Here is a 22,258-nt window from a genome sequence, read left to right as displayed (position 1 = left end):
TTGCAAAGTATTCTTTAAAACAACAATATGAGAGTGCAAGCCTTTTAAAAGATAGCATCAATACTTTTCGTAGAAAGTAGCATGGTACTGCATGTTGAACTGCAACTATCAACTAAATAGCAAGCCACGGGAGGAGAGTTGAGCCCTTAAATGGCCTAAGGTAAATCTGATTATGTAACCATCTGTCTTCATTATTAGAGATTTTATATGAATTGATCATAGGTAGAACTCACAACTTTTAATCACTAAAGATCGCGCCTAGCTGATCAATATCCTGTCCTGACCTTCCGTAGAACCCACATAGCTTTTTGCTTTTCGCAGGTTGAATGGATTTGGTACCACCGATTCCTCCGGCCTCGAAGTAGCCTTTCTTGTCAACCAATCTTAGTGAATCAGCACGGCTAGTTGACCCGTAAAGATCCATCCATTCAAGAGGATCTTCGCCATTGTGTTCGAAGTCAAAACTGGTATGCAGAACTCTCTCCTCATCTTCTGAGGGGCAATGTCCGGCGGAATTGGCGGGTTTATCGTCTGCCCATTTGACTTTAATACCCCTCAGGATAGTATATTGCTCCGTAGGATGACTGCCATTTCCGTACCATACGTCCAGTTGTTCCACGGGCGTATTACCATGCAAGAGCTCGAACGGCGAACCACCATTACCTCCAACTGTAGGGCCTTTCTTAACCATGATGTGGAATGGGGATTGCAACGGAAAACTTTCTGGGTGGATATTTGAAATTGAATATTCACGTTTATCTTTTCTTAGAAATGTAGGAGTGCCAGAGAAGATTGGATTACTAGCCATATTTATACCTTTGGCCGTCCCTTTCCAACGACAGCATATTAGTACTCAGACACCTCTGGCCTTTCCAATTACCTGCGTCTCTTGTTTGGTTTCGTCATCCTTTCTATATTAGGTCTCATGATACATCATACGAAGATGCATTCAGTAAAATTACATCACGAATCACAACCCATCAACATACTAACATGGTTACGTGAATTATTGCAGCTTCTAGATCGGCTTATTAAAGCAAGTTAGCTTTTAGACGATTTCTAATGATGTAATTATATTTTAGGCATATGTGTTATATGTTAGCCTCGGGTCTTATGATATACATTACTATATTAAGCAACAGGCAAAAGCTCATGACTATACTTAGCTATCCGAATAGTAGGAGGTAAGCTGGTGGAAAAAAAGGGAAAGGTTTATACTAGCGAAGAACTGTCTGAAAGAAAAATGATTTAAGGATCTACGCCTAGGCAATGCTTGTGAATAATACAGCGTGCGTTCACTTAGATTAAGTGGGTGGTCTGTGACAGTTAGGCAGTACCAGACAGCCCATAACGCATAATATCCTCCATGGTAGATGTGATGTATGATAAACCTCCCATTTTTACATGAGTGGCAAGGTTATATCTCAGAGAATTGATATAAGCCATATGACGTGATGCCCCTGCGTTTGCATCCTGAAACATGAAGAAGTCCGATCTTACCGAGAGATTGATGTTTAGTAATAGAGCCTTGGTAAAATGTGGGCACCCGTGGAACCCACGGACCTTAACGGCATGATTCACCAGCAAGTGATCTTTAAGTCTTTGTTTAGGATTGCAATCACCCTAGTACTTCATAAATAAATCCCATTGTCATCTTTATATACCTGGTTAATTTTCGGAAGTCGGCGCTACATTAAAAACAGAATTACAGATGGCTCGGCACACCGATGTTGACGTTTCCGTTCCCACCTTGACCTTTCTTCAAGTTTTAGCACACAGACGCAGGACGCACTCTGATAGGAGACCATGGATCTGCTTAACGATTACGGCACAGCCGTGACTGGCTGACATTATTTTATTACGAACGACAGTGACAAGGATCATGATCATATAGTTGGGGCCAATCTAAATTACCCCTAGATACTTATAATTGTTTCCGAACCACATCCTAATCTCTATTTAGTTACACTCTATTCAAGTGTTGCTTGCTGTCCCTCAAGCATTTAGTAACTGTAAGGTCGTAACTAGGAGTCGATTAATTGGATAGGCATGTGTCGGTGACCTAGAATTGTAGAGAACTAAGTTGACCTGCTGCTTACCTATAAGCTTGGGTCCGACGGAGTAGCGGGCTTCCTCCAAATATGACCCGACTTTCCATAAACTGTGGATGAGGTCTGGCTGGACCTTGACATTTCCCGGGGTGCTCCCACCATGGGACTGTAAACAATACAAACGTAAATTATACAAAAGAAATACGTATGTTTAACGCCTGTTTTTATCCCTTTTTACAACGTAATAATATGCAATATAAATATATGTAAGGAATGCAATTCATCAAAAATTTATACGAATAATAATGCACTAATGGGAATTCTTTTGCCTCCGATGGGACCGCCATGGGAAATATCAAGTCTAGTCTAGGCTCCTCCATTACGAACAGTGTGAAGGAGTTATATTTCCGCAAACAGCAAACGACATCCAATTATCTCACAGTATCAAACCTCGACTTAGATCGGTTTAACTAGTTCATAACCAAGGAATACAGCTTTAAGTGTCCCCACATAGCTTATAACGATACACTTCAGACACCATTAATACAAATGCAAAATCTTTCGGCAGCCCAATAAAGCCATAAGCAGCCGCTAACACCAATGCCTTTAGGATTATGAATTTAACTGCGGTAGGGAACTCTAAATACGAAATTGTATATCACAAAAAGACAGAGTAATACACCTTTTTTACCATTAGGTTAATTTAAGATTTAGCGTCCGAAGCGGATGACCGTCGGGTAGGCTACATGACGTACGTCTATCGTCCGAGCCCGCAACCTTATGTTAAATTCGTCCGTGGTCGGCTACCCGCAGTTCGTCGTCACTATCAATATCACCTTCCGCTTACACATAACCAATCGGTATGGGCTGTGTACGAGCTTAAAGTTACTATGCTGACGGACAGCAGATATCTAGAAAAAGTGCAATTAAACCTCATACTCACGGTTGCCCTCGTAACCTTAACCCTGATAAAAGAGCACTGGTAGTGATACAAGATTGATCTTGACTGTGACGTTTCCATGTTTGACAGTACTGTTTAAGCCAACTCCTGAGACTCATAGTCTACACTCGGAAATCTTCTGCCTTTCATTTGAATGTTGATTTGAATGTTGTCTTCTAAGATTGTTTGTCAAGATGTGCTGTGCTTCACAATAATCTGACAGTAGAAAAGTAACTTGCCCGTACCTAATCCGGATTGAATGTTACCGGCAGCTGACATCATTCGTATTGTTGGTTTTACCAACGCTGTAAATTGGCGCATTCTTTCAGCCACAAGATTAGAGGTGAGTACAGCATAGATCCCCTAGTTTATCTTACTCAATTCCTACTAGTCATCCCTCTCGGCCAATGACTAGTGGAGTTATTAGAATACACCTCTTCATTTGAATAAGCTTAGTTTTACATACTCCGTATGGGAATCAGCAGTTATTAGAACAATCTAGATACACCCCTGTTGTCATCGCATCTTAACATGACATCAAAGAATGATAAACAAAACTTCTCACTGATAGCACGGTATATGACTGACTCCAATCTTCCTGGAGGGTTTATCTTTATTTTTCAATAATACTTGTTTCCAAGTCTGGTTCTTATACTAGTAACCAGGCCAACTCGATACACTACTCGCACCAAAACTATGCAAATTTTATTTTACAAACTCAACTCCTGGGGAAAGGTTGCAATTATGAAAACTGATTGGACAACACCAGAGGTTGCTGCTGTGGAATTCGGAGACCATGAGGCCAAAAAGGCTGTCCGATCATATCTTGCAAGATTTGAATACTTGGATCCGTACAGAGAAGTTGATGAATTCGATGCTGAAGTGGATGGACCTGTTACACTTCGAGTTCTGCAGCACCCCTTTGGCGTGAACGTAACCGGTAGATACGACACAAAAACGCAAGCAATTATGAACGAAAAACGATGCGGCTTTCCTGATAACAACGGAATTGTCAACTTTGTCCTCCCCTGTAGTAGCCGGCCTAAGCCAGTTATTTCCTAGACAATCGGGAATGGTTCCCCTGATATCACCACTCATTCTATACACAATGACAATGACATCAACGAGGTTTTTCGACGAATGGGATAAATGCACGCCAAATACCTCATTCTAGGAGTCACTAAAGGGGGGACGCTGATATCATTATGAAATTTGCCGTCGGTAATGACGGGAATGGAAATGTAAATGCTTTCGACGGGAAAAATTCGATCCTCGCTCATGCGTATTACCCTCCTCTGAGTGGTGGTATACTGCCGATGACGCGCATTTTGACGATGACGAGCAGTGGAACGAGGATTTCGTAATGAGAGTTGCCCTATACAAGATTGGGCACTGGTTGCCTTCAACACAATGATATTAAAGAGCCTGTTATGTTCCCATATATTGTCGCAGGTGCTACAGGGACGAAAAGGAACCTTCATGCTTCTGATATCGCCGTCATCAAGAGACTTTATCCCTAACTGCACAGAGAAAAGCTTCTAGTCAGTGGTCACTCAGAGAAGTTGTTACGCTTGGCTGCTAAGTTGCCGCAAACTAGTTTCCGTGTCAAGGTGGAGCGGAGAGAGCGAGAGCCTCAGAGGAGTTTTCAATTTTAAATGGAGTTATCTTCTGTAGTAGATGCTTCTTATCAAATATTATTTTATATGAACATATGCATACATTATCCCACGGGGTGGGAGGATTCAGGCTGACTCCTAGGTTAGAGCTTTTTGTAGGGCGGATGAGTCAGTTATAAAGAAATATTTTATCCTATTCACTTTGTATCCACGTATGTCTTTGCTTGTCCACTATCTTAGCGGAGTGAACGCGAAAGGAATGAGAGGTGAAGTGGCTAGAAAACTTACTGCTCTGTTTGGCTTGTTTGCAAGTGAGTTGTTCTAGAGACGGCATGGCTCATACAACCATGATACGATAGCCATTTTTATTTTTTGTCCAATTATTTATTACCGTGAGATACTTCCAAAATTGCGGGTCAGGGGTAGGCTAACCGTGAATGGACAGAGTTTAACACAGAATTGGAGACAGTAGAGAGGTGAAACTGATTTCGAGCGTAGCTGTACTGGAATGCCAGTGTGAGCTGTTCTTTATTCGTTAGCTATAAACTATATCAAGTCTAGTATGAACCACTAATACTTTCATGGCAAACGATTTCCCCGCGTTGCTTTACCCAGAGGCCACTATCGCGTACGAACCGCCGGGCCGCATACTTTTACGCCAGGCTTGACGAAAAAATCCGGGTCCTGATCCTCATAAACCTACAGGAGATCGAGGCAATTTTTAAGTGGTATATCGCGTGCTTTGGTGATAGTGTCCCTGAAAGCCTCATTGGTCACCGAAGCCCGCTGCTAGTCGGTATATTCTTCCACAGCTACATCCAGTAGCATAATAAACTATGATTGATCCAGCACTACGGGCCTTAGCCGGCGTTGCTCCATTAGTAGGTAGAGTTGGTATCAATGGTTAAGGCGATCTTGCAAGGAGAAAATGGATCTTGATTGGAGGACACGTTGAATCGATTGTAGAGTTATCCGTAGTTTTCTTCTTTTTATCAAGTCGCTAGTTCTCTTTAGTATAGAACCGCTCGCGAACATTGTTAGGAACGTTATTATAGGTCTTGAGGGGTCCTCTTTGCTCTACGTATTTGACGAGGGCCTTTAAATAATATACCTTATTTAATAGTGCCTCTTCCTCTCCGGGTCCTACTAGCGATATTATCCTTTATAGCGACATAGAAATGCTAGTCACCGATCATATGTAGAGACCTATACCTACCGATGGGCCACCAAGAAGCAACCAATATATCTGTCAGCAGATCACGTTCAATATCTAATACCCAGGCAACCCTAGGGATTTAGGAAAGAGAAGACCCCGATCATACTTAGCGAGCAAGAGTACGACCCCCCGGAGCAAGACCCACTGTCAAAGGCATTCCTATATACATGATAATATCTGTACCGGATAATATCTACAGTGACAATCCTCATTCGCATACTACGGGAATACGTGACTGTGACTCTAGGATCGACTTTAAGAAGTATATCTAGAAGTTACTAGTGACTCTAAAAGTGACTCTAGGTAGTCACCGAGGAAGCAGGAAACGTAGAATATATAAGGACACTCCCTTATATACTCAGTTTAGTTCTTCGTCTTTAATCATATATTACTACTTATGTTTACCTTTTGGATTACTATGACTCCTTAACTTAATTGTAACTCGATGATACTTACGCATAGACTAATACTCTGGTATAGATCTATTCGGCGGTCTACCTAGCATCGTTCCTCGATGCCTCAAAAGGACCTATTCTGCAGTATGGCCTGTTAGGTGACAGTACGGTTAAGAGAACAGATCATTGACATTGGACAACTCGAGGAGTATTAAGGCAAGTATACCTTGACCCCATCTAACCTAACTGTGACCAGTTGGCGGTGCGTAACAAATAGCTCTTAAGCTAGGAAAATATAGGCTTCAAGAACTAGGGGACATATCGAATACTAAGTCGAGTATATAGTAGATATAGGGTATTTTACCTAGAAAATCATATAACACTTAGTACACAAAAGTGTATAATAGGGTTAGTTATCGATGTCCGTATAGATTGTTGAAAAAGCGGGTTTTGTCATTTTAGTGAAGGTTAACAAAATCGGTTATCCATACCATACATTGTTCGTGCATTAGCTTCCTGTCATCATACTATGTAAATCTATCTGCAGATGTATTGATTCACTGTTCATGAAATAAAACATCCGTGTATATATAGCTTGACTTCATTCTGATTCTTGTGTAATGTCAACAAGCACGTGATCTTCCCGGTCAGTGCCAAATGGGTTTCCCGAGGAGAGCGGGTGGGATCAACCAGAGAATCATAAATCGTTAGAGCTACCGGGGTTTCTTCAATCACCCCTGCTCATTTGAGGATTCAAGGCACGGGCTTCAGTTGTCCATGAGAAGGCTTTGGACCTCTATTCGCTGGCAGTTTTGCGCACGGCGAGTTTCAACTCGTTCGCCCATCATGACTCGAACATACGAGGTATGCTACTCGGGGCTTTGCGACAGGGGATTACTCTGGCAAAATATGGCATATGCTGACATTGAGATGGATAGGCTGCGATTTCATCGCTTAACTCATTGCAAACCAACTATGCGATTGTGGAGGCGCTCAGGAAGTCCAAAACGAGGCAGGAGATGAACGATTTATCCCTCCCGGAGACAGTGGACTGGTTGCAGCGCATCGGATACAAGGTGTGCTGAGCTGATGGCAGGATGTTAATCCCTTGTGAGTGAAGCTAATGTGGGATCTTTACGTTCTCTAGCCTTCCGACCTCAATCGGCTGAACGCAATTCATGTCGCCGGCACGAAAGGCAAGGGCTCGACCTCCGCTTTCATCTCCACAATCCTCTCCCAATACTCCCGAAAAGATGCGGATCAACCTGAATCCAACCTCAAGATCGGTCTTTACACCTCCCCGCACCTCCGGTTCGCACGTGAGCGCATAAAGATCAACAACACCCCATTGTCTGAAGAGCAGTTTGCGCGCTATTTCTTCGAGGTATGGGATCGTCTGGAGCAGGCTGCTAAACTGGCGGGTCAGGATCCTACTGGGCCTGGGGCGAAACCACAATATTTTCGGTACTTGACCCTGATGGCATTCCATACCTACCTGAGCGAGGGCGTGGACGCCGCGGTGATCGAATGTGGAATCGGTGGTCAATATGACTGTACCAACGTGATCCCGCAACCCAAGGTAACGGCGATTAGTAGCCTTGGTATTGATCACGTTGCTATGCTTGGACATACGATTGAGGAAATTGCGTGGCACAAGGGTGGCATTCTCAAGCGTGGCATAAATGGGTTCGCGGCACCACAACCTCCGAGTGCGGAACAAGTCTTGGCTAAGCGCGCCGAGGAGGCTGGCGCTCAGCTGGAGATTGTTGCTGGCCATTCTGAGCTTCGTCCTGAGAGCAGCAAAATCACCCTTGGATTGGCTGGAGATTTCCAGTACACCAACGCCTCGGTGGCAGTGGCAGCTGCGGCGGATTTCTTGCGCCAGGTTAATATCGATGTTCCAGACAATATCATGAAAGGACCACTACCGGCGAAGTTCAAGACTGGGCTCGAGGAAACCCGCCTAGGTGGTCGGTGTGAAACCCGATTCGAGAAGAACGTCTCTTGGTATATCGATGGCGGGCATACTTTAGAGAGCATCCGGCTGGCTGGCCAGTGGTTTGCGTCGCGTATCCAGGCGGATTCCTCGTCCGAGGATGTAGCCGCCAAGAAGACACGGATTTTGATTTTCAACCAACAGACTCGTGATAGCACGGCTCTTGCTCGTGCTCTCCACGAGACCCTCTCATCTGCCCTTGGAAATGATACCCCATTCACTCACGCCCTATTCTGCACGAACATCACCTACAAAGAGGCGGGCTTCCGACCCGACTTGGTCAGTATGAACACCAATGCTGACGACCTCGAACATCTTCGAGTCCAGAAGTCTCTTGCGGTGGAGTGGAATGCTATTGACCCTCACGCTCAAACACATATTTTCGGTACAATTGAGGAAGCTGTTGACTTTGCGCGAGAAATTGCGGGTCAGGAACGCAAGGTCCTGCAGAAGGACGAAACTCCGGTCATGACTTTTGTCACCGGCAGCATTCATTTGGTCGGAGGATTCCTCGACGTAGTTGAGACAAAGCCACCTACCGACGCGTGATTCCCCGATGATTGGTAGCCCGGAGCTCCAAATGACTCTTACATTCTTGTATTCTTGTATCAACACTTGAGATATATGCCATTCACTTGAGATATATGCCATTCACTTGAGATATATGCCATTGGCTTAGCATAGAACGGACATAGAGGTGTTTTTGCTTGGATTTCAACAATTCTTCGATTCTCAATATAGTTTCCCGATTTACAATGCATCGAATGATACCATATCTGAAACCCTATACGTGCTTTTAGCTACATGGGCTTTGCATAAGTGAATGCCGAGGTTCCTAACGTAGGCCACTAAGAGTTCAACGTTGAGCGGGGTTCTTCACTTTTCCCCGTGGAGCATTTATGGACTCCGACCAGGGTGAAACGGACTCCGTGGGTGAAACGTGTCCATAAATAACACTCTAAATACCTACTTCGGACTGCGCCCATAAATAGTGTGCATAGCAAGTTGTGTTGAGCCCATCCCAATATCGTGTATTATTAAGTCACCCGCAGAAACACCCCACCAGAGATCCGCGATTGAAACGTGGGGCCCAACCCAATTCCTTTCTTCCTCAACTCCCCCAACACATCATGTCGGATTCCAGCGATAAAAAGGGCAAGGCCCCTAAGCGCAATGAAAATGAGTCTGGAGCTCCATCCGACTCGGGTAATGGTAGGCTCCTCAACCACCCTCACTGGACACCAAGGTCCCTAGCCGCAGCTGTTGACATTCGAATTCTACAAGCAGGAAAGAAGCTTCCTGCGAACTTCGCTTCCTTACTCCTCGAACAAAACCCGGCCCTGAAGAACGAGTTAGCTGCAATGGACAAGGACCAGGCCGCAGCCCTATTGCACAACATGGACCTATCGCAGATGCTGACCGGATTGGCAGTGGGAGGTAAGAACCAGAAAGATATGGCCTCATACAAGTTTTGGCAGACACAGCCAGTGCCTGCCTTTGAAGAGGCTGGAACGAAGCAGATTACTCAGGGGCCTATCAAGGTCATCGACCCAGAGAAGGTTTCCAAGACCCCCGATGCGCTCATTGAGGGGTTCGAGTGGTGCACTCTCGACCTGACGAACGAGGAGGAGTTGAAAGAGCTCTACGAGCTTCTTAACAAGCACTACGTCGAGGATGATAACGCCATGTTCCGCTTCAACTACTCCGAATCGTTCCTTCATTGGTACGATTGAGTCTTAGACCTTTGTGCCTATTTCAGAACGCTAATGCTACATACACAGGGCTCTGATGTCTCCCGGTTGGAAGAAGGAATGGCATGTTGGTGTGCGAGCCACCAAGTCGCGCAAGCTGGTGGCATCCATTTGCGGTGTCCCAACTGAACTCCGCGTCCGCGGGGAGCGCCTCAAGGTGACGGAGATCAACTTCCTGTGTATCCACAAGAAGCTCCGCTCCAAGCGCCTGACTCCCGTTCTGATCAAGGAGATTACCCGGCGCTGCTACCTAAGGGGTATCTACCAGGCCATCTACACTGGCGGTATCATCCTGCCCACCCCCGTCAGCTCTTGCCGCTACTACCACCGCTCTCTCGATTGGTTGAAGCTCTACGATGTTGGCTTTTCACCTCTGCCCCATGGCTCAACCAAGGCCCGCCAGGTCACTAAGAACCATCTCCCTAGCGAGACATCGACCCCGGGTCTGCGGCCCATGGAATCCAAGGACATCGATGCCGTCTATGATCTGCTGGAGCGATACATGCGACGCTTTGATATGAACCAGGCCTTTACACGGGAAGAAATTGACCACTGGCTGGTTCACAAGAAACAGCCCGGCAAGGAACAGGTTGTCTGGTCATACGTTGCCGAAGACCCGGAAACCCACAAGATCACCGACTTTGTCTCGTTCTACAATCTGGAGTCTACAGTGATTGATAACCCCAAGCACGATGCCGTCCATGCCGCATACCTGTACTACTACGCGACCGAAACCGCGTTCTCCGACGATAAGCAGGCTTTCAAGGAGCGCTTGCAGCTCTTGATGAACGATGCTCTGATTTGCGCAAAGAATGTATGTTGGAATGTCTTATTTCTGATTTTATATGCTAATCTTGTCTCTTTTTGGTTTGTTCTAGGCCCGTTTCGATGTCTTCAATGCTCTCACCTCGCACGACAACCCCCTCTTCCTCGAAGACCTCAAGTTCGGTGCCGGTGATGGCCAACTCCACTTCTACTTATATAACTACCGCGCTGCACCTATTGGTGGTGGAATTAACGAGAAAAACTTGCCCGATGAGTCGAAGATGGGAGGTGTCGGTATCGTCATGCTATAGACTTGACGCTTTGGCTAGTAAATCTAACGTCGGATACCCCGAAAACGAATTTCTTTTCCCTGTGTCGTGTTAGCGATCGGAAGAATATGTACATAAAACAAACTGTTTTATATACCAAGATCGTTTGGCCAGACTTGTAGCTGCTACTAGCAAATTTAGTGTTGACCTTAACATGGGACACTAAAAGTACTTGGGCTATTTTACAAATGTCTATTCCAAATGCTCGACTTCCCCTCTATATATTTTCATGAAGCTACCGAGGGAGCTTAGATCTGTCTGGTGCGAGGAAATTTAATCCAACACAAGTTCCCTAACTATACAGACAAGCCGACACACCGAACCTCCCCAGGGGGGTGTCTCTGGTGTCAGTGCTTTCGGTTTCTTGGTGCCATTGTTGTGCAAAAGCTCTCCAATCAGCCTTCCCATAGTGGCGATAACCCGGTGAACCCAAACCTCCTCGACGACACCTTCTAGCCAAGAAAATCCCATTGTTAAGCGCCCATATCCTCCAACAACTAGTCTGACACAGAGAGCAGCCCCGATCTCATTACTATCATTGCTGGATATCATACTCCCTATATGCCATTCTGGCTGCTCGCCTTTCTCGTCAATTGGGCTCCATAACATGATGGTCACTGGATACGACCTAGAGGGAGTCGGCCAAGGTCAAGCGACTTCAAGTTCGCACTTTGTCGGATTTGGTTAAATGTAGGTTATCTGACGGTCTGCTTCCCTCCACATGCGAGGTATGTGGTTTGATGGAATCACAACGGTGGGGGTTACATGAGTACATTTATCCTCACATATTGGCATACATATCATTCAGACCAGTGGTACTGCTCACTGCTAGTACTCGCAGGATGTATATGTATCCTACCATACCACATGTAGATAGCCCAGATATGTAAAATACATAATTCCTTCCATACCATACATACATACATCTTCACAATACCATATCAATTTCTTACCGAGTTAATTGTGAAACCTATCAATGGATATAGTACATAGTTATAGTACATGTATTATATACATTCAGCATAGTATGATTGTCTCCCCGTTAGATCGATGCAAATGGGATTCTCATCGACAATAAGTCTGGAGAAATTATTCCTCTTTTCTCATATCTAGTTACCACGCATCAAAATGCCCTGATGAAATGTGACCACAACATGCACAAGCCAAACAGCACCTTGTTCTCCGATCTGAATACCAATCGAGCGCAAATGCTTCTGAACACTTTCCCGAGCTTGAAGAAGCTGGGGCCGGATGTGCTAGGCTTCTTTGGTTCATTGGATTTGCTGACATCGAATTTTGGTGATGCGAGTTGGTTAATTTTGGGACAGTACAGTAATTTGTAAGAGATTTGTTTATTGGCCTGGATAAAGATCTAATTTGGTACAATCTATCTATTAGTCAAGTAAAAGGTGTATCATCCTGAATAATCCCTAATCCAAGGGGGGTATATATGCAAGACCTCTATAAACAAGCCCTGGAGCCGTTTTCATTGAACATCTAGTCCATGTTCTTGTTTCCAAATGCGGGTAGGACATAAAGGAAGAGAACTAGAACAAAAAGAGATGAAAAGGAGAAAAAAGGGAGACAAGACGAAAGTAAATATGAATTATACATATGAGTCACTTGATGAAAACGGCAAAAACTCCAACTCAGCGATGGGTTGTGTATTGCCTATCGCGGTAGGGGGATGGTTCTCGGCTCCGAAGTAGCACATCATCGTCATTTATGTCGTTATCAGGTAGTCGTTGCATATCCTTCTTTCCCTTGGCTCCCTTCCGGCAGCTTCGACAGCAACAAGCACAACCGTAACAGCAGAGCCACCTGCCGATGCCACTGGAGGGCATCTTCGCATCCGGACCCTGCAACACAGCACCCGGTGGGGCAAAGTTCCAAATGAGAATAGCCAAGGCCATGGGAATACCGTCAAACACATACATATACCATTCGTGGTATGGGATAGGATTTGACTCCCCATAGCCGGAGGCAAATTCAATCAAGCGGTAGATGATGCGCACAGTAATGGCGATTAGACTTCCATATAGGGCATAGAGCAGTGGACGCCAGTTCTGCTTCTCGACAGGCAATCGGCCAGTCTGCTCCAGCTTCAGCATCAATCGCTGGAACTGCACGGCCAGCACCAAAAAGCACACGATGAAGAACTCCTGGATGCCAATACCACCCATGTAGATGTGGATGCCATTCATTTGCTGCTCGTCCGTACCGGTGGCCATAAAGCCACCGATCATTTGAACAACAAAGGACGCAAAGTCGAGCAAGACGAAAGACTTGGCTAGTAAGGAGGGCTTGAACATGCCGATGCGACGCTCGGGGACGAAGAAATGGATCATCCTTGCTAGAACCATGTAGTCGAATGCATTGACCCCTATGTTCAGAATTAGTATCATTGAATTGGGGTGTTGCTGGCAAGAAGTTCTGGATCGTACATAAGGGAGCCAAAAGAATAAACATCTGGGCGACGGTCACGACAGTATTATTCTGTTGATTGTGAGTGCTGAAGGCGCGGACTCCGTAAGCTACGGCCTCCCACGAGACCCCCATGAGGATGACCCAGGCAAACCCCGCCTTGTACATAGTCGCCTGCACAAAGTGGGCCATGAACAGGACCCCGAAAATCACGGCGGCAGCGATTGCGGCTCCAAAAGACGGATAGTAGAGGTACAAGGCATCGCACTCCGAGGCCGGTACCCAGCCATATTTGTCGGGCTTTATGGTGGGCGTACACGTGTCAGAGGGTAAATCCAGGCTCAAAGTCAATTGGAATTCAGTGGCTGTAGTGGTGGTCGCTGTGGTGGGCTGCGAGTTCGTCGCCGTAGTGGTGGGGCTGGTATCCCGCGGGAACACCCCAGGCTGGGGCACAGCAGTTTGGACGGGGGATGCCCGGGCCACCATGGCCAACAACACCACGAAGAACAAGCCCGACACTGGAAATCGCATAATTACAAGTATATCTGACGTAAAGAATAACCGGAGGCGAAAGGAATGTGTTGAGTCAGAATGCCTGAAAGAAATCGATACGAAAGTGTAGAAGAGAAGTACACGGTCAACATCATTTCGAAGAAGGCAGACAGCACTCAGGTCGTTAATTTATACATCAATGTATATACCAATGTCTGATGCCTGGAGGAATACAAAACTACAAAACTCCTACTATTCTTGTTGCCTTGGAATAATCGATATGTGATCCGATGTGTAGAGAGTACCCGGAAGCCACATGCAGTTAAAAATAGCCCAGGAGACATCTGAGATTTCGATCAAAAGATACTGTTACGAAGGTATTCTGTATCTGGTATGGTTAATACACATATCTGTATTATATACATACAAAGCTTAGTTCTTTTGAATTGGCCCCCAAAATACTTAGGCACCTTCAATAATACACTTGGGTAGAGCTAGCTTAACTCCACTTTTACTTCATTTCTTCCAGAAAGGATGAGAGGGAAGGAGAAAGAGAATTAGGCAACACTATGATATTGCTGCATAGAATGTCGTTGATCCTACCATTGGCGCCCACTGTTGCAATGGCTTTGGCTTCACCCTGCCATATGCGCTGTTTCTGCTGTCTGCCGTCGCATCTTTATCACCGAAATTGCAGCTCCACACTAACTCGGCTACTATTCCCAAAGAAACTGGTCCACGAGGCTCGTCCACCTTCCATCTCCCGACCATGCAGAACTGACTCCAAGCCTAGATTATCTACATGCATCAATATGCGTGAAAGCTATCCTGTTGGTGCCTATGTTCACCGTACAGATATATATCCACAAGCTCCGGACCACAGTCGCCGTGGTGTTTCTCGATGCTGTCGCGCCACTGTTCATGATCAGTGTGTCATACAGTTAGCATTATTACTTTCCCAGGCCATTAACTCTGCTGCTTATTCCCTAAGCCTGTGACTGTTACTCAATGCAATCCGGACCCTAGGACTCTCTAAGACCTATGGCCCTGAAATATCTCAGTTTTGAGGTTGGGCCGTCCAGTATTAATTCCATGGTTGGTCCAGTGCAAGACCCGCTGGCCATCCTCAGTTGTATGCTAGTGTGTTGTGTATTACAACAATTGATATTCCGGTAGAGTGTTACTAAAACAACCACCAGACTAATTATCGACTAATAAAATATATGATACATTGCAGCCTTGGGAATGGAGCTAATTGAATTCATGTAAGCACTTAGTGAGATCAAGGTAGAGTAATGTCAGCGCTAAGACAAGTTAACCCTAACAAACGGCGCGTGTTTCGAGAATGAACCCCACCGGTGGACCCTAGGATGATTCCCGGGGTCCGTGTTGTGTCTATTTAGACCCATACGTGTCTATACTATGTACTCCGTGCTTATTATCCGTTTTTTCCATGTTTTGCAATGTGTACAACCCATTATTACTCACATAGGGGGAAATCCGTCGTACCATGGTGGTTCCATCATGGGTATTCATACATCATTTAAATTCACTAACATAAACCGACCATTATATATACCGGCTTCTAGCTGTTTTATCGTTTTATTTTATAAATTGTGTACTAGAAAATATAACCTGTATATAGGCTTCAACGTTTAAACAAAGTTAAGAGTGGAATTATTAGCTTATTTGTTGTCTTTCGACGGCGTTATTGGCAGCGCTGAATGGTATAGCTACTAAAAATGGGGCCTAGATCGAGCCTCTAGGGCCCTAATGGCAAATGAGTAAGATAACTAAGATCACTTGGGGAGTGTGGAGGTCGCTAGTCAGGTTATGGCTTATTCGTTTATATTTTCATGAACCGGGGAAATAGTCCTAAATTACCGGAATCTGTGCTTCATTAGTGCGTAGCCAAAGCAGCATAAGCGTTATAAATTGCTTTCTATTGGTCAATCCCACACGTCCGTGCCTAGGTTGAAAAATTAACGGACTGTTCAGGACTATCTTACAGGCCTGTGGCTTGTGTATGTGTAAGGATCCCATCTATAGTTACCTACGTAAGGAGCCAATGGTATGTATAAATTATACATGTATATTTTCATTCGTTACATATACCAATGTACTGCATACCTAGGTATCATGTTCCGTTTTTGGTATTTCGTCTCTATATGTATGATATAGATTACTAGTAGGCTAACGTCAAAACAAGTATTTTTAATGGATAGCCCGTCCATAAATCAAGCACAGGGCGTATCTAAAGATAGTACCAAATCACTTCTGAGTATTGAAGATAAATCTGATATCAGGATAGATAGTAGCCTTACCTAATATCCGTGTTTAAAGCTGATGGATAACCTGCAGCTAGGAAAAAGAAAAGGCGTTCCAAACCACCTACACTGACAGACTCCATTCAGTGACCCAGGGCAGGTCAACTGTGAAGAAAGAGAGGAAGAAAGTAAGACAATAAGACAACGGCCAGGATGATTGTTAAGAGAGGTCTACTTGATGAATGTTGAAATGCATTATGCAATGTGAGATTCAGATAGGAGAGCTGTAGATTAAGAAATGATGTTGTAAAAATACAGGCTGTTTTATTACTAGACCACAACAAAAACCTAGGTTCCTGTTTATGGCCTATGGGGGCCTTATTCCGTTCTGACAAATGACAATGATGATATTCGAAACAGAGCCGCACGAGCGCTGCCGACAAGGTTGATGGTGTAAGGAAATCCCACCTTTTTAGAAGACAACACCGTGAGTTAAGCAATAAACCAGCCTGATAGGGACTGGTTTGCCTCCCCGGTGCGATGGATCAAAACCCAAGACGTGGTTCTATCTCCTTTGAGGTTGTTGCAAACAATGACAATGTAGATGCCACGTGAGCATGTGGTCCCACCTTCATTACATAAGTTTACGTAATGTTCCGTAAAAGTTCAAGCCTCAGGCAGCCAGCAAGAGTCTAGAACTCTTACTTGCCTCAGGCAATAACCTGACGTCGCCTCATAGGATTCCGCTCTCCATGTTGACTTACTACGGTTCATTGATGTTGTATTTTCCGTGGCGATTTGACCATTCTGAACCATTCCATTTCACACCTCTCTCTCTTATTCCAACTTCTCGCTTGAACTTAGCTCTTGAGCACTGCGACGGAACTTAGCAGTAGCCTAGCAGTGGGGTCATCCCCGCATCAACCATCAACAATGGGTGTAGCCCAGTCCAATGAGCATGGTGCATCATCCCCAGGTGAGTTCTACATGTTGCATTCATGGTTGGGTCTGGAAGATATATGAAGCTGCTACTCTCTTGGTCGGCTGTAATCGTCAATAATATGGCCTCGACTTGCACATGGCAATCCCTCTCCGTCTGATCAATGACAGTTGTATCTAACCATATACGTAAATAGAGGAGCTGAGCTCCGTGCTCGCTGAGCGTTTCGCCACAAAATGCTTTACGCCATTAGAGCTCACGCATTTCAAAGACAACTTTTTCTCTCGGGCCTTAGAGCAGGGAGGCTTGCGGTACTGGAATGAGAAAGTCCTCTCAGACTTCTTGGGTATCCCAGATGGTATCTATACCACTTCCCAGGAGCAGCCGCTGGATGCAGGACCGGTGATCTTCCGCATGGTCTCTTATCTAGGAGCCTTTCCATTCCAAAACACGCTCGCACCCAGTGTGTTGACCTTCGAGGCTATGGTCAAGGTGGTTGTGCTCTTGACTGAGCGCTATGGGAAAGCGCTGAAGCGGGGACACAAGGATCGAATCAAGTTAATCTTTGGTAGTCTGGCTGACGTGGGGAGGAAGATTCCCGTCGAGTCTAGTGGAGAATGTACAACCGAGGATTCCAAAGCTTCGGCCGAGCATTCTCATGCCCTGGGGTTCTCTATAGATGCACCGGCCAACGATGAGTACGACGAAGATGAGGATGACGATCTTGCCCTTGCAGCACTCGAGTCTCTTGATGCGATTGAAGTATTCAAACACGATCACCGTGTTGACAAGACCGTTTACGAGACACGGATTTCTATCGATACATTCCGCCGGTTGCTTATGCTATTGCTTGTCATTGCACCACTGAAACCATTGGAGTCTTTGAAGGTATATACATCTGGACTGGATGTTCGGCGTATGGAATCTCTCAAGAACGAAGCAGACTGTATCATTGCAGCGTTTTCACCGGAAGAGAGCGATGGTGGGATATCTTACAAGCCTTTTGCTCGAACGATATCACTGTCTCTGCCATATCTGTTCGATCCACTGACTGCTCTTTTTGAGCACATGCTTTTCAGCAAGAATTTGGATCTATCCCAACGCCGCCACAGGGGTCAAGCTACGGAGACCGAACAGAAGGAGAGCGAGGAAAACGAAGAAACTCCCTCGTCAACGGCTGCATTCACGCTTCCGGGAAGCTTCGAGTCGGCTATATTAAAACCAATCCTTACCTCGCATCTTTCATTCTTCCTCCCGTCCACATCACCCGATATCAATATTCTCCGAAGTAGCGTCAAACTACATCCAGTCTTCTCCACAAGCGCCCACGGGTCTTCCTTGACATCCTTCTCCCACCACGTTCTCACCTGGCAAACCGCAACCCTACTCCTCCTGCAAGGATCTCCAGTAGATTCAACTAGCGAAGAATTAGTCACACTCGGCGCCTACATTCCCCAAACGTGGAAGACCTCCATATCGAGCTCGAGCTCACCTTCAAAAACATCCGACCTCCTCCCCTGTCTGTTCCAACTATCCCCGAAGCATATCCTTCTCCCAGGTAACCCCTCCCCATCCGCAAAGAAGCCAAACACCCCAACCGCCTACTTCTCACCCAACACCGGCATCGCAATCGGCTGCCGAATCCCCGCCCCATCCCGCACGCAGCAAAACCACCCGACCCCGCACGGAGCAGGAAGTCTCATCATCGACGCGAACATAGAGACAGCCGAGTTCCACGCCGAACGCGTCGGACACGACGGCGTCTTCTTACCCGCTGCCAATACTACCCCGGAAGACCCGCCCACAAAGATCAAGCTTGATCTGTACACCCTGGAGATTTGGGGTATCGTCCCAGATCCGGAGTCGTCGTTCTCCGCGGACCCAAACTTAAGTCCGGTGGAGATCCAGCGTGCAAAGTGGGAATTCGAGGCACGGGAGGCCGAGCGCCGTCGTAACATCAATATCAAAGCTGGAGCTGGGGATTCGGCGAAAGAGAGTGCGAGGTGGCTTTTGGAGACAGCTGGTATTATTGGGGATGAGGCGAGATATTCCGGTGGGAGGGGTTAAGGAGTTGGTTTGTTGCCTGTCCACGGAGCAAGCCTTTGTTTTAATGTGTTACAGTATGGGACCTGTGACCTGGTGTCATCGGTGTCGAGATTAGAGCGAGGTTTTCCGTAAACCTATATTAGTTAATTACCAGCCTACCTGGCCTGAAATTTTGGGCCACTCAAAGCTCACGGAATTTCTAGCGACATCCTGTTTCACAATCCTGTTGCCGCCTTTTAAACATAAGTATAGTCAAGGCATTGTATTACTTCCGCAAAACGCGGGGGTCGGAGATAACAACCAGTGCATTTCCAAACGCAAGGGCTTCAACATTCGATTATCATAGATTTAAAGACTGGCACAGGTAGAGCCTTATATATTGTACAAACATCAACTGAGAGGTATCCTCGAGGTTCAAAGTTCCATATAAATCCAATGGGTTTCACGGGGACCGCTGTTGCCGCCGGGCTCTTATGTTCTCAACCACATGTTTCAGTGGTTGGCAGATCGATATTATGTAGTTACTTGATCTCTCTGGAAGGCTACATGTGATTTCGAATAACCACCGATGTAAGGCTCCACGTCTTCACACGCCTCTAGAAGTATACAACCTACGATTATGCCTTCAACGGCGGTAGTCCGCTCGGCGCATCATAGAAATCCTTGAGGTCTTCTTCGTCCTCTTCGAATTCGAAAGCTGAATTCCCCGCTTCGGATTCATCACCAGCCAGCTGAACATGGGAAAGACGACTGCGGGTTCCGGAACCGACATTTCCCGAAGAAGCAGGTGTCCCGTCCCTCTCGAGGGATTCTGACGTCGCCTCACGAGGCAGACGCATGGCCAGGTAGCCATCTGGCGCACGTTCGGCGCGGTCCATGATATCATTCATATATTTGCGCACCTCGTCGGCTGGCTTGACGACACGGGCTAGAGGCTCGAGGATTTTGGCATTGGGGGCATGGATACGGAACGTGACTGGTTGCCAGTATTCCTTGAGATTCGCCTCATTCATAGGAGTTCCTGGGAGACCGGGGGTTAAAAGACCTGCTTGGTCGGTAGATTCCTGCTTTTGTGGCGTTCCCGTTGTAGGCGTCCCTGGTTGGCTGGGGGCTGGGGTATCGGTTGGTAGTTTGCCCTTGTCGGTTTTGAGTTTCGGTTCAGCCTTCTTAGCTTTGGATGTCCCCTTGCCTTTGCCTTTAGTGTTTGCAGCTTCTGTGGCAGTTTCAAGAGGGAATGGTGTGTTTGGAGCGACCTTCCGCACTACCAAAAACGAGGCGATGACCGTATTCTCGGCTGGGAGCCATTCTAGAATGGTGTACTCAGGGAAGAGGTAACGGTCACCCGAACCGGCATGACCCGAGGTACTGCTTCCATATGGAGTTAAAGGAGATGTGAATTCAAACACCACAGACTTGTAGTTTACTGGTGGAGATCCAAGTGGGGAGACATAAGGAATTGGAGGTGGGCGGGAGAATGGAACAGGAGAACCATATTGGGGTGGTCGAGACTGAAGTGGAGGTTGTGACCCATAAGCAGGTTGTTGATGGGGAGCATATGGTAGTCCCGGTCGTGCTCCTGGCTGCTGAGCGCTGGCTGGTGGTGTCGGGTGTACCAAAGCCTGCTGCTGAGAAGTAGAAGCAGGGGTTGAGGTGCTTGCAGTACCAGGCGTCACTGATTGGCTTGGTACAACTGGACGCCCTGCTTCGGAGGGCGCAGGCTGGGAGCCCTTTTGCTCTGTGGCCGATTGCTCTTCCTTGATGGTATCCGATCCGGTGGCGCTCTGGGGATGGTTAGGAGCCTGGCTCGGTAGGGCCTGCGCAGGCGTCTGAGGCTGCGCCTCCGTCTTCACAGGTGGCTGCTTGGAACCTTTGGATGGGGTCTGTGACGTTTGTGGGGATTTCTCCGATACTGATTTCGTCCCGCCATCTTGTTGTTTTTGGGTCTGAGTTTGTGGTGTAGGGGTTGACTGTTGTGTGATTGGTTGTGCTGTTGAAGATTGCTGCCGTTGTTCCTGCTGCTCTCTTGACTTGATGATTGCATTGAGTTCATCGATGTGTGCTTGGAAAGCCCGGAGCTGCTCCTGGGATGCTTGGCTTGAAGCAACAACACGCATCAAGGCCTTCAGTTCAGGGTCTGCAGCTGCCCTTGTAGCCAGCATTTGAATCACAGGATCTGGACTGGGCTTGGCTGGCTGGCCCTTTTGTCCCTGTGGAGGCTTTTGTCCTCCTTGGGGAGAGGGCGCATTGCTTTGATTCGGGCCACGAGCTTGTTGGGGTGAGGGGTGGCTTCCTGTATACCCAGGGCGACCGGGAGGAGCGGGAGAATATTGCGCAGGTCGTTGTTGATTGGATGGAGTAGGATACGGTCGGTATTGTTGGAAGTTATTAGGGTGGCCATAGTGAACCATCGGTCGTTGCGGGGGTGCGTATTGGAGTGCTGGTGGTGCACTGGGATCTTTGACAATGTAAATCATGGCATCAAAGAAATGGGGGCCGATGGTGACATCGCAAGGCCCAACTTTTGCCATAGTGTCCTTCGATGGGTTGTTCTTCTCGATCTGTTCGCGCTTCGTCTTCTTCGGCTTTGTGTAGTACCGAACAAGGATGCCATCGCTCAGCCACTTTTTCTTCGATCGTTCGAGTGAAGCGAGGAGAACTGCACTGTTGAGATAAGAGAATGTCAGTCATGCAACACCAACGGGGGCTGCGATGCCAAACCTTTCAGCGATTGACTGGTACTCATTGTCCGACAAGGAAAGTGGCTGTCGCATGTGGACAATAGGCAAGGGATCCCCATCCTTGACCTTCGTTGGTAGAGGAGCATCAACTAGTTCGGGGGTTGGCGTTGGAGGGCGAGGAGTTGGCGCCTTTTTCTTGTGAGACTGCGGCGTGGCTTCGGAGACACGTCTTTTGGCTGCAGATTCGCGACGGTCACGCGCCGGAAGCTTGCGCTTTTCGGCCATGGTGGATTCAATAAGATAATCACGGTATCCACGATGGAAGTATAAGAAGCATTCTATAGCGAGATGT

At 46.6% G+C, this 22,258-nt stretch overlaps 7 protein-coding genes across 7 annotated transcripts; 4 read left to right on the top strand and 3 right to left on the bottom strand.

Annotated features, from left to right (window-relative positions):
- Window positions 1–238: 238 nt before the first annotated feature.
- Window positions 239–691, bottom strand: N7537_002828 (uncharacterized protein; the record flags this gene model as incomplete). Its single annotated transcript, XM_056893886.1, has 1 exon — window positions 239–691. The coding sequence occupies one exon, from the start codon at window positions 689–691 to the stop codon at window positions 239–241; it is 453 nt and encodes a 150-aa protein (XP_056758881.1).
- Window positions 692–3,522: 2,831 nt separating this feature from the next.
- N7537_002827 (uncharacterized protein) lies at window positions 3,523–4,053 on the top strand (the record flags this gene model as incomplete). Its single annotated transcript, XM_056893885.1, has 2 exons — window positions 3,523–3,566; window positions 3,657–4,053. 2 exons carry the CDS (start codon window positions 3,523–3,525, stop codon window positions 4,051–4,053), a joined length of 441 nt encoding a protein of 146 aa, XP_056758880.1.
- Window positions 4,054–7,064: 3,011 nt separating this feature from the next.
- Window positions 7,065–8,763, top strand: N7537_002826 (tetrahydrofolate synthase; the record flags this gene model as incomplete). Its single annotated transcript, XM_056893884.1, has 3 exons — window positions 7,065–7,082; window positions 7,157–7,294; window positions 7,366–8,763. 3 exons carry the CDS (start codon window positions 7,065–7,067, stop codon window positions 8,761–8,763), a joined length of 1,554 nt encoding a protein of 517 aa, XP_056758879.1.
- Window positions 8,764–9,344: 581 nt separating this feature from the next.
- N7537_002825 (glycylpeptide N-tetradecanoyltransferase swoF) lies at window positions 9,345–11,100 on the top strand (the record flags this gene model as incomplete). The annotated part of the gene is made up of 3 exons (XM_056893883.1): window positions 9,345–9,937; window positions 9,996–10,779; window positions 10,844–11,100. 3 exons carry the CDS (start codon window positions 9,345–9,347, stop codon window positions 11,039–11,041), a joined length of 1,575 nt encoding a protein of 524 aa, XP_056758878.1. The 3' UTR covers window positions 11,042–11,100.
- A 1,608-nt stretch (window positions 11,101–12,708) lies between these two features.
- N7537_002824 (RTA1 domain-containing protein) lies at window positions 12,709–14,130 on the bottom strand (the record flags this gene model as incomplete). The annotated part of the gene is made up of 3 exons (XM_056893882.1): window positions 12,709–13,442; window positions 13,504–14,001; window positions 14,046–14,130. 3 exons carry the CDS (start codon window positions 14,128–14,130, stop codon window positions 12,709–12,711), a joined length of 1,317 nt encoding a protein of 438 aa, XP_056758877.1.
- Window positions 14,131–17,175: 3,045 nt separating this feature from the next.
- N7537_002823 (TLD domain-containing protein) lies at window positions 17,176–19,249 on the top strand (the record flags this gene model as incomplete). The annotated part of the gene is made up of 2 exons (XM_056893881.1): window positions 17,176–17,218; window positions 17,379–19,249. 2 exons carry the CDS (start codon window positions 17,176–17,178, stop codon window positions 19,247–19,249), a joined length of 1,914 nt encoding a protein of 637 aa, XP_056758876.1.
- Window positions 19,250–19,845: 596 nt separating this feature from the next.
- Window positions 19,846–22,191, bottom strand: N7537_002822 (uncharacterized protein; the record flags this gene model as incomplete). The annotated part of the gene is made up of 2 exons (XM_056893880.1): window positions 19,846–21,889; window positions 21,947–22,191. The coding sequence occupies 2 exons, from the start codon at window positions 22,189–22,191 to the stop codon at window positions 19,846–19,848; spliced, it is 2,289 nt and encodes a 762-aa protein (XP_056758875.1).
- Between the last annotated feature and the right edge of the window lie 67 nt (window positions 22,192–22,258).

The sequence above is a fragment of the Penicillium hordei genome (assembly GCF_028827395.1).
Source record: "Penicillium hordei strain IBT 12815 chromosome Unknown utg000001l_segment0_segment0, whole genome shotgun sequence".
In the NCBI taxonomy this organism is placed as follows: Eukaryota; Fungi; Ascomycota; class Eurotiomycetes; order Eurotiales; family Aspergillaceae; genus Penicillium; species Penicillium hordei.
Note: the sequence above shows the minus strand (reverse complement) of the source record. Positions and strands in the feature narration are given on the sequence as shown.